Raw genomic sequence first — 13,480 nt, 5'->3', positions numbered from 1 at the left:
TTATGCAAAGGAGAACACAACATGCTGGGATATGACCCACAAGTCTTATTCACATAGAATAAACCTATATATCTGTGACTGCAAACATCCAGCGGATATGACTCTAGAGACAGAGTTATGTTCAGAGTGCAGTTTGTCTTTCATTCCTAGTTAAGTAAGCACCCTCCTTACTTCCTCCTTAAATACCACATGTGGCCGAAGCCTCCTGCTGTATTTCCCAAATTAAAAAATAAAAAAATAGTCCAATAATGCTGAGTTATTTAGGTTAGAAATTGAAGTAATTCATCCTAATAATAGGCTGATAACCTCGTTTTCTTCATTTAAGTCTCACTTGTGAGTTTAAAATGATTTTCCACTTAACACAACTGCAGAAATAGATGAATGTGATCTGGTGTGACAAAATCACTATTATGATACAGCTTTAGTTTTTACTACAAAGGCTGTGCTTATATTTCTTAAATTGTATCAAGTAAGAAACATTCCATGGAAGACTGAACTTAAACTGGAGTTCAAATATAACTGATAGTTCATTAAGAAAAATATGTGCACATTTAACTATGCTTTTGAGAGCCTGATTACTTCTTTAAAATATCTTGAGACTTTGCAGAGACTAAATAAAATAGCGTGCTTACTTACCGGTTGTCCAGGATCTCCATCTTCACCCTTGTCACCACCAACACCATCCTGACCCTATAATCAGCAAAAGAAAATGAACCCAGGTATTTCTCACTATTAACTCACTTTTATCAGGAAAAAAAGATATGATGTACCAGCTTAGTCCTTAAGATAAATTATTACCTGATAGACAAGAGTATCATTATATTCTTTCAGTTGTTCTTATTTTTAAGAATTGTAGAATCTCTTACTTTTACCATAAAATTTATGAAATTTCTTTCATATGAAATTAAAAAATATATAGTGTGCTCTGAATATAAGGAAAGGGGAAGATATAATTATTATACAAGAAGGGTGCATCCTTTAACTATGAACAAATATGATGCAGTTTGAGATATTTGGATCTTAGAACAGACTGAGGTAAAAGCAGAACTCCTATAATTTTGAAATAAAAGTAATGCTGCTCAGTTCAGTTCAGTTCAGTTGCTCAGTCGCGTCCGACTCTTTGCTGCTACTCAGATAATTAATATGTACAACCCAACAAAATCTGGAACACTAACCCAATGAAGAGATAATAATCATGCAACGCAAGTCTAATAATCTTCAAATATATAAATTTTTGTTCTGGTACACGTGGCTACAGTTTACATCTTTCTTTTCTTCCAATTTTGAGGATCCACTGAAGTAATTAAGGCTTTTCTTTAATTATTTACTGGGAAGATTCCTCATGAAAATAATTCTTTTGTTTTCTCATGATACTTACTGCAGGGCCAGGCTCACCAGGAGGACCAGGATCTCCAGGAAAACCAACAGGACCCTAAGATAATGTTTTAAAAGGAAATAATGAAAAATAGTTTCATAAAAAGTCATGATATTCTGAAGTTTAAGAGGTAAAAGTCATGGCGAAACCATATAAAATATCTTTCTTCTGCTAGAAAATTTTTTTAAATGGTGTGAATTAAGAATGCTTTTGAATATATAAAATGAAGAAAAGTTAACTTCACCAACTATGGGCCAAAGTCTCATGATTTCTAATCTTTCTATGAAAAGTTTCAAGGAGCTTTGCCACAGATTTCACTTTAAAGAGGACCAGCGTCACTCACCGGATTACCCTTAGGGCCATCATCACCTGGCGGTCCCTTAGCACCAGGAGGTCCAGCAGCACCTGGGGGACCAGCTTCTCCTTTCTCTCCTCTTTCTCCTTTGGGACCCTACGCAACATGAGAAAAACACCTGATTTTCTTGCAAGTTTTAAAACAGCTTCTTAACCTCAGCATATTAGGTCAGGCGCTTCTCTGCTGTGGGACCTGTCTCCTGCATTGCAAGACGTTTGCCACCATCCAGGTGTTATTACGTAGATGCCAGCAGTTATCCTTCCTCCAAGAGTGGCAACCAAAAATGTCTCCAGACATGGCCAAATGTTTTCTGGAAGTCAAGGTCACCCTCAGTTTAAACCAATCTAAGTCAGAATAGTACCATCCTAATACAATTCATATATAATCACTTGATGTAGCAGGGTTTGTTCTTTTGTGGATAGTCCACTAAAGATACATGCAATAAATACCTTACAGTTCTTAATGTTCTAATTTATGCATATGTAATATTTTTTAAATTTCTGTGTGAGTCAAAAATATGCAGAGGATAGGCAAAATTATTAAATAAAAAGGCTCTGCAGTTGTGATGATTCTTAATGGACTGGAAAGGGAAACCAAGTAACTGAATCACATCTAGGAGTTAAGTTCCATGTTTAAAATACTCTGAAAGAAATATCTTATCCCTAAAACACTATATTGACAATAAGCCAGCACTTACACCTGTGCCTGCTTCCCCAGGAGGCCCTGGGTTCCCTGCTTCTCCAGGTTCACCCTGTAAAGAAGAGAAATGAGTTATCAGAACACAGAAACGATGTTTTGCATTTGTAAAATTGCCTTCAATGATGACCATGACACTTTAAACCAGCCCTTAACTCATTATGTTGTTTAAAAAGCAGGGACAACTTTGATAAAAAGAAGGAACTTTTTCTGTTACTGACCTTAATACTTTTATTTCTCAACTGGGGAGATATTAATAGAACTGAATACGCTGGATGCTACAATTCTCATCACTTAGTTAATAGCCAGAATATTAAGCCAAGTTACCACCAAAGCACACAAAACAGACATTCACATGTTTGCTAAAAACTGTGTATTGTGTTGTATCAATATTCACATTACAGTTAAACTTATGGATTAAACAATTAAAAATGTTTTCTCTCTAAAATATTAATTTGCTCTAATCAAACAATTTGGTAGTATTTTGATAATCCTATCAAATTAGTTAGTAGAGGTCTGAAGAGGAGCTATAAATAAATACAAAAAGACTATAAGATGCATACTGATACTTAGATACTAATTAAAATTTCTTCTTTTGAGCCTCTCTCTCTCTCTCTCTCTCTCTCTCTCTCTCTATATATATATAGTTAAGTCGCTAGGTCATGACTGACCCTTTTGCAGTCCCATGGACTATAGCCTGCCAAGCTCCTCTATCCATGGAATTCTCTAGGAAAGAATGCTGGAGTGGGTTGCCATTTCCCTCTCTTATGTGTGTGTGTGTGTGTGTATATATTTCCTTCTCCAATATATATACTTCCCCAATATATATAGGTAGTTTTTATGATTTCCATATATAGATATGGATGGTTATTTTCTGACTCAGTGGAATAATAAATAAACCTCCTAGACTAATAGATTTTCTCTTGTGAAAGTCTGTTATTAACTCTTCATACTTAGAAATGCATACAAACACAATATTCTGTTCAAGTAATCATTCAAGTGAAGTAATAGAGTACATTGATGTGCCATGCATGTTTCTATGCAAAACCCATAGTAGTAGAAACTCTGAAATAAAAATTATTCTAATTAAAAAAAATGAGGCCTGAATTTCCTTTAATTTTTAACTTGGCTATTTCTAATGTTCCTGGCACAAACCGACTGTTCATGAATTTGTTTGAAATCAAATATAAACATAATTCCAAGGGAGAGACTATTTTGTGTGCACAATTTCTTATTCTTTGAGAATATGCACATATTTTAACTTTTGAAATTGTCTGCATAATGAGGGAAGAGATCAAGTACTTTCTAAGAATTTATTAGTACTATTATTGTGTACAAATTATTTTCTCTCTCAAGATAAGTAGAAAATATTTCCAATTATCGTGAATAAACTTTATAAGTAAAATATTATATTTACATTATTTTCAAAGCAATGAATAATTCAGCAATCCCAGGATGATGGAATAAAATGTAGGTGATATTTTAAGTGTCATTATTCACATCTTTGAAAAAACTTAAGTGGTTTTCCATTCAAATCAAATGTAAAATGTCCATATTAAATTCATTGTATGGAATGTATATAGTATACTGCATGGAGAAGGCAATGGCAACCCACTCCAGTACTCTTGCCTGGAAAATCCCATGGACGGAGGGCCCTGGTAGGCTGCAGTCCATGGGGTGGCTAGGAGTCAGACACGACTGAGCGACTTCACTTTCACTTTTCACTGTCATGCATTGGAGAAGGACATGGCAACCCACTCTTGCCTGGAGAATCCCAGGGACGGGGGAGCCTGGTGGGCTGCCGTCTATGGGGTCGCACAGAGTCGGATACGACTGAAGCGACTTAGCAGCAGCAGCAGCAGCATACTGCATAACCTCAATTAGATGGAATTTAAAAAAGCCAAGCTCACCCAAGCAGAGAGTAGATTGGTTGTCACCAGGGGTTGGAGACTGGAGCCATGGGGAGATGTTAGTCAAAGGGTTCAAAATTTCAGATACTCAAGATGAATAAGTTCTAGAGATCTAATATGTAGCAGTATGACTAAATATATATGAAAATTACATCTTTGGTTATATTATAGACAAATGTGCACAATATAAATAGCAATTACTTAAGATGATCTTAATATTATCTCTAAAGATCCCATTTAAAATTGAAAAAGGATGGAACAAGATCACAAGTAAAGCGATAATACAGTGAAACAAGACTAGATTATATAAATTAAATATTTATAGTATCAACAAGGCTATACCATGCTTATTCTAAGTAATAGTAGTGTATTTACAATAATGTAAATTCTATGAAGACCACTGGTATATGAAAGAGGTGGTAGATTATACAATTATTACTTATCATTTAACCATTTTATCCCATTCTATAACACACTTGTTCAGATTAAAGCCCCCTTCAGAAGGGACAGCAAATTACTCTGTCTGCCTCAATTCATAAAATATGCATTCATTGTTTTGAGGAAAATACTAAAGTACAAAATCCATCAATAGCAAATATATATTACACAGAAAACAAGTTAGATTTATTTAAGCAAAGTGCAGCATGACTAAAGTAGCTTAGCTTTTCTTTTTTCTATTGAATTTGGGACTGAAAATAAATTTCCAGCATAGAAATGAGAAAGCATTCAAATCAAATCAGATTCGATCTCAAAAATCTGTAATCTACATCAATGTATACCCTAGATTCAAAGTATAGCCAGAATCTATACCCTAGATTCTGAAGAAAAGAAATTAGGATTTTATTTCTATCTTGCTGTCACATAGAAATGTTTTTAAATAGAGAAAAATAAAACTCTGTTTTTTTTTAAGTACAACAAATTTAGACGTTTTAATTGTAAGAAGTCAAACACCTATCCTGACTGACTGAATTATTCTATGAAGATGCAAAAGTGGCCAGATATTACCAGATAGACTTTAAGCAAATGGAAACAGTATGGGAAGGGAATTTCCCAAAGCTCCAAACATCTGGCATCCATGCTTATCTTCTAGAGTAGGGCAGAGGATAAAACCATTAAAGAAGCAACTTAAGTACTTAACAGTACTCCCACTGTACCCAAAAGCTTTAGGAAACAAAATAAGCTGAAAAAGTTGTAAAATGATTTTAGAATTTGTTATATGGGCAGAAAACTAAAATTAGAGACTAGTCTTCACAATTATTTGTTCAGTATTAGAACCAAAAGAAGATGATGCAAAGGGAAGAAAGAGGAAAGGCATGGGCTACCTTCATCTGTCTATTACTGTGATACCATCAGATAGCAGTCTTCTCTTCTGTTAGTCTTCCTATGTCAACTGAACTCAAAGAAAAAGTTCTTTGAATTCCATTCTCAATTTATCTGCATTTTTTTAAACAGAAACTTTAAGAATATAAACCAAGAGTTAGTCAATCAGAATTAAAGAACCAGCCTTCTTATGAAGCAAGAATTAGATGAAAGTCAAAGTGTTAGTCGCTCACTCATGGTGTCTGACTTTGCAACTCCATGAACTGTAGCCCACCAGGCTCCGCTGTCCATGGGATTCCCCAGACAAGAATACTGGAAGGGGTTGCCATTTCCTTCTCCAGGGGAAGAATTAGATAATAGCTTTCAACTATTTCTAATTTAGTAATTAATAAACTATTTAAATAGGCAATTATATAAAATTAATTATAATCAAAATGCTAGAATGTGGGTGTTAGGAAGAAATAAACACTAAAGTGCTAGATTCTCAACCAATTACATATCTTTTCTGAGGACTAAATCTTTTAACAAAAATAAATCATGAATGTAATATATGATACATCAAAATTTTTGAGACTAAACAACAGAATCATTTTTATGATAAGTCTATACTTCTGATATTTATTAACAAAACTGAAGCAAACACAGGAAATTTCTAAATTTTTTCCATTGCATATTTTATAGCATGACATTTTTATGCCTCAAACTAATGAAGAATTTATTTTTTAAGTAAAACAATATTAATTTTCTTGAAAGTTCTTTTAAGAAATGAGAGTGAATGCATAAATAACAAATAAGAGAATCATTTTATCATTTTTATAAAAAGGAAAAGCAGATATTTTAAATAAAATCATTTTCATGATAAAAGGAAACTATTCAGAGCCCAGATATTATATCAATGTCAACTATTTTGAAAAGTGCCAAAGACAGTATTAGTAATGAAAAAAGTAAAGTAAATTGAAGTCACTCAGTTGTGTCCAACTCTTTGCGATCCCATGGACTGTAGCCTGCCAGGCTCCTCCATCCATGGGATTTCCAGGCAAGAATACTGGAGTGGGTTGCCATTTCCTTCTCCAAGGGATCTTCCCAATCCAGGATTGAACCCAGGTCTCCTGCAATGCAGGCAGACTCTACTGTCTGAGACACTAGGGAAGCTTAATTAGTAATGAAAATACAATTACTGTATTTAGTAATGAAAATTTAGTAAATTTAGTAATGAAAATACATATTTGGACAATTTTGTCCAAATATCACAAAATAAATGATTAATTCTTTTGTATTGTGAAGGATTCTTTTCTCTCTTTTAAGTCAGTTGCATCAACCAATCTCTTCTATTTTCAGTAGAATGTTACTACAGACACAGTCTAATCAAATATACCTGGGTTAAAGTGGATCTTGATTTAGTCACTTTCTATTGACAAAACTTTGATGAAATTACTGATATTCTCTATATTCTGCACACTTAGCCTAAAAATGTGGATAAAATATTATCATCATGGGGTGGTTTTGTTAATTACCGGGAGTAATCCATTTATACCACCCACCACCATGCCTGGCAATAAAAAATGTTACACCTCTAAATCATTTTACTTTTAATTTATTTCACTATCACAGAATATGATATAAATATGTGCAAAACATTAGAAAGACACAACTATTATAAGCCCTTAAAATACTAACTGATATTATTAAACTCCTGCTTTAACTGTCTATCACTGCATCCCTTACCTTTTCTCCAACACCACCAACTGAGCCAATGGATCCTGGAGGTCCTTGTGGTCCCTGCAGTGTAAGAAAGGGAATACAGTTATCCTTACTCTTGTAATAAGATATAAATTCATAAACATACATCCACTTGTTCTCAAAGAGAGAAATATGTGCAAGAATATCTCAAGTCATTTGAAAGATGAGACAAAATGATGAACTTTATGAAGTTGTCAAATGTGCTGGATAGCAAATAATTTAATTGTATTACATTGATTTTCAAATGCACCAGAATTCTGGAGATAAAGCAGAGGACTTTCCAACTCTAGTCATGTCAGTTGATACTTGGAACATAATTTCAATTTTTCTGCCAGTTGAGTAGATCAGATTTAGAGGATGGTTTTGCAGATTTTCTTAGTGGATCAAAATATGACTCTGATTAAGAATATTACAATCCATGCAAAAACAATATAAACCATCTCTTAGTCTTTAAATTACTTAGAAGAATTAAAACCTAAAAGCATTTTTAGTATATCTGCATGTAATTTATTTTACCTAGTTCTGGCCTGCCAGCATTAAAACCAGGAATAACAGAAGAGCAATAAAGACAAGAATAAATAACTTGCTCTTTATGAAAAGGGAAAGTCAAATGGAAACAGAACACCAAAGTCTATAAATTTGTTAATAGTAACAATAAGATAAATATGACATTACACACCTGTAATATTGGAACAATCAGTCAACAGTTAAGCTTGGGGGAGATCATTTATACAATTAAGAGGAAACATTTTTTACAGGGTAAGAAGTAAATATATTATAATGCACACATTACTCTGATATATTTTACAGAAAAAAATACAAAATTGCAAAACTTTTAGATAAAGGATGTTTGGGGCACAGACCTAGGCTACTGTAATCAAGGCAATTACTAACCATCTCCTCAAGCAGTTGTAAAAAATAAAGGTTAAATCTGAAACAATTCAGCAGCAGTGTAGAATTATTATGTGCAAGACACAGTAATTTGAACTGAATAATGTGGTGCTTTAGTGAATATTTCTCACTCAATATATATTTCTCACTAAATATATAATGAATATAAACTTTGTACCTATATTATAGTAACATTTGTAGGGACTAGCTCCCTACGAAGCCTTTCTTTTCCTTTAAAAAAAATGAAGTGAGTAAATGACACTTAAGCTATTGTTCATGTAAACATTTCAAAGGAGTGTAATTATCCCCATTGTATTTTAGATACTGCCTGCCATTATGTAATATCTATATAACTTCAAAATAACTAACATATTTCACAGTCTTACATCAGCTCCATTGGGACCTTGAGGACCTCTTGGGCCTGGAGGACCAGGTGGACCCTGTAAGAGAAGAATATTAAGGTTTATGTAGACTGAACTCAAATGCATTCCTGATGTTTTCATTTTGTGATTAAGAAAACAAAAAGAAGCTTCAGTCTGCAAAATCATAGTCAATAAAGCAAATCAGGTATCATTCTTAATGGATACAAGATCATGTTAGCAAATGCTTCTTTACACATAGATATGGGGAAATTAGAACTGCAGGAAGAACAATTTAATTAAAAATTATAAAAGTCTATTAATACTATCCAGTACAATGAATTCATAATACAACTAAAATATTATATACCAGAATATACTAGAATGCTAGAGTATAAAGGAGACATAAAGTTGGGAAAATAAACAGTGCTTGAGTAGATTTAGAATTCATTAATTCTATATTTTTCATTTGTATATTTTCACTTTTTTAATGTCAGCTCTCATGTTATATATGCCAGAACTGGAATAAGATTAACTGTTTAGTTGTCATCCTTAAATAAAGGTTCTTGCTCCTGGCTATGCATTAAAATTACCTTGGGACAATTTTTGTAAAATACTGATGGCCAGAACCCCTTACTTCAAGACTGTGTTTAAATTCATCTGTAGTAAATCTCAGGGCATTAGTACTTAGAGGTCACAGTTTATTCTCATGTCATGTTTGACTATTAGCTATTAGCTATTACCATAAATCAGAGAGAATGTATTAATGATTCAGGGGACCATAGCAAGAGTATTCAGAGAGAAGCTTGCTATGCAACTGAAACTCTTTGGGGTATTAATTAGTTATTTTGAATGGGCAATGTTTATGTTTCTTGTTCCTTATAAAATCTAACATGTAAGTATAAAATTATCAAAATATGTATTTTGAAGGGAGCAAATATTGGAGGCAATGTTTACCAAAGGGAAAGAGCAATTAGAAAATGTATTCATTTCATTATAGATGTCAATGACCCTGGCTTATTTTTTCCTTACCAAGGTAGTGTTTGATCAACAAATATATGTATTTTAAATTTTTAGCTGAAATATTAAATTTAGAGCAAAAATCCAGAATCAATAATTGAATATTATTAGGCCAAAGCATTTTGATTAAGATAAAATTCCTCATTAAATTAAGAATTTGTTTTAAAGGGTAATTAATTTTTAATAGTATGTTAACATTTGTTAGTTACCCAAATCCTGGGTAACAATTATCTATTATTCACCTGTTTCACATCAAAGGCCAGAGCTAAAGCTAAAGACTAAAAAAAAAAAAACAAAGTGTAAAAAAAAAAAAAAACAAAGTGTAGCAGTTTAAATGGCAACCCATTCCAGTGTTCTTTCCTGGAGAATCCCAGGGACAGGGGAGCCCCTGGTGGGCTGCTGTCTATGGGGTCTCACAGAGTTGGACACACTGAAGCGACTTAGCAGCAGCAGCAACAATATATACACAGAGAAATAAAACAGATATAACAATATATCAACCAAAAAAGGCCATATGTGTGCACAACATTATTCTGAAGAGAGAAAAAGGAAAGATAGAGAAATAGTCAAGACAGTGCGAGAAACTTTAAAAGTGGCAGGTGCAAGTCTGGGTGAGGAACAGGGAGCCAACAATCTGAAAAGTCATAACCTCTAAGACTACTTTGTTTATATTAATAAGCCTTGAGAAAGATACTAGTGATGTGGAAATTCACAATATACATCAATTCTAGAAAATAAAAACTTACCATGGGACCAACATCCCCATTTTCTCCTTTTTCACCAGGTGGGCCTGGAAGACCCTAAGAAAATATAAATAGAAAAACAGTAAAATTCATTCATGTATTTAAAAAGAAATATTTGTCCAATTTCTCATATAGAATTCAAAGTTAAATATAGCTAAATAAGAATGTGGAATTAAGACTCATAAACTATCATCTGTCAAAATACACATAATGCAAATATTGACTAAATATTAGGGAATCATATATGTACATTCACAAAATTCATGCTTTGCATAGTATTATACTTTTGATTTCAATTACAAGAACTAAATATATGATTTGTTCTGGGAATTTATGAATACCTAATCATTTTCTCTATCTTTTATGAGTAGTATATGGAATTAACATTGTAAAAATGTTTTTGAAAAATCTTGTTCCAAATTATTTTAGGACACTTCTTCCCGGTGAGGATTTTATAGATAGGAACAGTTAGACAAAACTCCTTTGAAAATAAATATTCCATCCAACATATGTCCAGGGTTACAAATATCTTCTGATCTCTTGACCTGTTAATTCCAGTTCTGGATCTTAAAAACTCATAAGGCCATGAGACCTGATATATTACACTTCCTTTATTTACTCAAATCTATTTCCTTTATGTTCAATTGCAGTGTAATTGCTTTAGGAGAGGTTCTATGCTATTGAATAAAATCAGAGCAGCTGCACTCAGATTTCACCTGGCCCTATCTTTATGGGCCAGCAAAAAAAATTACTGTACTCCCCCTTGATTTTCCTAGTTCCCCTCATCATATCTGTTTATATTTCCTCTTTTATAATACTTTGTACACATTTGAATTGTATACTTAAAAACACAATTGTACCACTTGTTTGCATACTTATACTCATGGGATGTCAAGGCTGTATATTGTCACCCTGCTTACTTAACTTATATGCAGAATATATCATGCAAAGTGCTAGGATGGATGTAGCACAAGCTGGAATCAAGATTGCTGGGCGATACATCAATAACCTCAGATACACAGATGACACCACCCTTATGGCAGAAACTGAAGAAGAACTAAAGAGCCTCTTAATGAAAGTGAAAGAGGAGAGTGAAAAAGTTGGCTTAAAACTCAACATTCAGAAAACAAAGATCATGACATCCGGTCCCATCACTTCATGGCAAATAGATGGGGAAACAATGGAAATAGTGAGACACTTTATTTTGGAGCACTCCAAAATCACTGCAGATGGTGACTGCAGCTATGAAATTAAAAGACGATTACTCCTTGGAAGAAAAGCAATGACCAACCTAGACAGCATATTAAAAAGCAGGGACATTACTTTGCCAAAAAAGGTCTGTCTAATCAAGGCTATGGTTTTCCAGTAGTCATGTATGGATGTGAGAGTTGGACTATGAAGAAATCTGAGCACAGAAGAATTGATGCTTTTAACTGTGGTGTTGGAGAAGACTCTTGAGAGTTCCTCAGACTGCAAGGAGATCCAACCAGACAATCCTAAAGGAAATCAGTCCTGAATATTCATTGGAAGGACTGATGCTGAAGCTGAAACTCCAATACTTTGGCCACCTGATGTGAAGAACTGACTCAATGGAAAAGACCCTGATGCTGGGAAAGATTGAAGGCAGGAGGAGAAGGGGACGACAGAAGATGAGATGGTTGGATGGCATCAACAACTCAATGGTCATGAGTTTGAGCAAGCTTCAGGAGTTGGTTATGGACAGGGAAGCCTGGTGTGCTGCAGTCCATGGGGTCACAGAGTATTGGACATAACTGAGCAATTGAACTGAACTGAACTCATGGGACATTGCTCTTTCAGGTCAATCTTTTGTCTCTAACAACTGGCAGAGCACCAGGGAAAAATAGAGATTTTAATGAAATATAGAATTTATATTTTAAATTAATTAATTTTAATTGGAAGCTAATTACTTTACAATATTGTAGTGGGTTTTTGCCATACATTCACATGAATCAGCCATGGGTGTACATGTGTCCATTAGCAGATGAATGGATAAGAAAGCTATGGTACATATACACAATGGAATATTACTCAGCCATTAAAAAGAATACATTTGAATCAGTTCTAATGAAGTGGATGAAACTGGAGCCTATTATACAGAGTGAAGTAAGTCAGAAAGAAAAACACCAATACAGTATCAGTTCAGTTCAGTCACTCAGTTGTGTCCAATTCTTTGCGGCCCCACAAACCGCAGCACGCCAGGCCCAATACAGTATACTAATGCATGTATATGGAATTTAGAAAGATGGTAACAATAACCCTATATGTGGGACAGTGGAGACACAGCTGTATAGAACAGTCTACTGGACTCTGTGAGAGAGGGCGAGGGTAAGATGATCTGAGAGAATAGCATTGAAACATCTATATTATCATATGTGAAATAGTTCGCCAGTCCAGGTTCAATGCATGAGACAGGGTGCTCACAGCTAGTGCACTGGGATGATGCAGAAGTATGGGATGGGAAGGGAGGTGGGAGAGGGTTCAGGATGGGGAACACATGTACACCCATGGCTGATTCATGTCAATGTATGGCAAAAACCAAAACAATATTGTAAAGTAATTAGCCTCCAATTAAAATAAATTAATTTTAAAAAAGAAAAAAGTAATCTTGAATAGATAATGATGATATTTGATATTTTTATCCTTATCTTGTTATATTTCAGTTTTTAAATGCTGGTAATAAGCCACTAAATAGTTTTTGTGATATACCAATTCCATATGACTTTCAGTTTGGCGAGAGGATACTTTACTGAGTATATTTGTAAATTTTTTAATGTTCTGTATATTCATTTGTATAAGGAAATCTTAATTACTGATTTATAATAACATATATCAGAATTTCATTTATTTTTTCTCATTTTGTAAGTTAGATGTCTAGGAAAATAGCCTATCATATGTACTTGCCAAATGGTTATCGTCAACTGATGCTAGCTTCTAGAATTACTAGAGAAGTTCCTGGGAGGAAATAGCCAGGTAGTGTTTCCAGTTTTATCCCGCTTAAAGATAATCTAAAAGAGGTCACTAAAATTTTAGATTCCAAGATCCACAACCAA

At 33.8% G+C, this 13,480-nt stretch overlaps 1 protein-coding gene across 1 annotated transcript in view; it reads right to left on the bottom strand.

Annotated features, from left to right (window-relative positions):
• The window catches only part of COL11A1 (collagen type XI alpha 1 chain), a 229,597-nt gene that overhangs the window by 33,196 nt on the left and 182,921 nt on the right, over nt 1-13,480 (bottom strand). The window contains 7 exon segments of the mRNA XM_070367586.1: nt 637-690; nt 1,379-1,432; nt 1,719-1,826; nt 2,428-2,481; nt 7,382-7,435; nt 8,674-8,727; nt 10,413-10,466. Of these exon segments, the coding sequence (XP_070223687.1) occupies nt 637-690; nt 1,379-1,432; nt 1,719-1,826; nt 2,428-2,481; nt 7,382-7,435; nt 8,674-8,727; nt 10,413-10,466 (432 nt within the window).

The sequence above is a fragment of the Bos mutus genome, chromosome 3, assembly GCF_027580195.1.
Source record: "Bos mutus isolate GX-2022 chromosome 3, NWIPB_WYAK_1.1, whole genome shotgun sequence".
In the NCBI taxonomy this organism is placed as follows: domain Eukaryota; kingdom Metazoa; phylum Chordata; class Mammalia; order Artiodactyla; family Bovidae; genus Bos; species Bos mutus.
The sequence above is the reverse complement of the archived record's forward strand: the minus strand, read 5'-3'. Positions and strand labels throughout refer to the sequence as shown.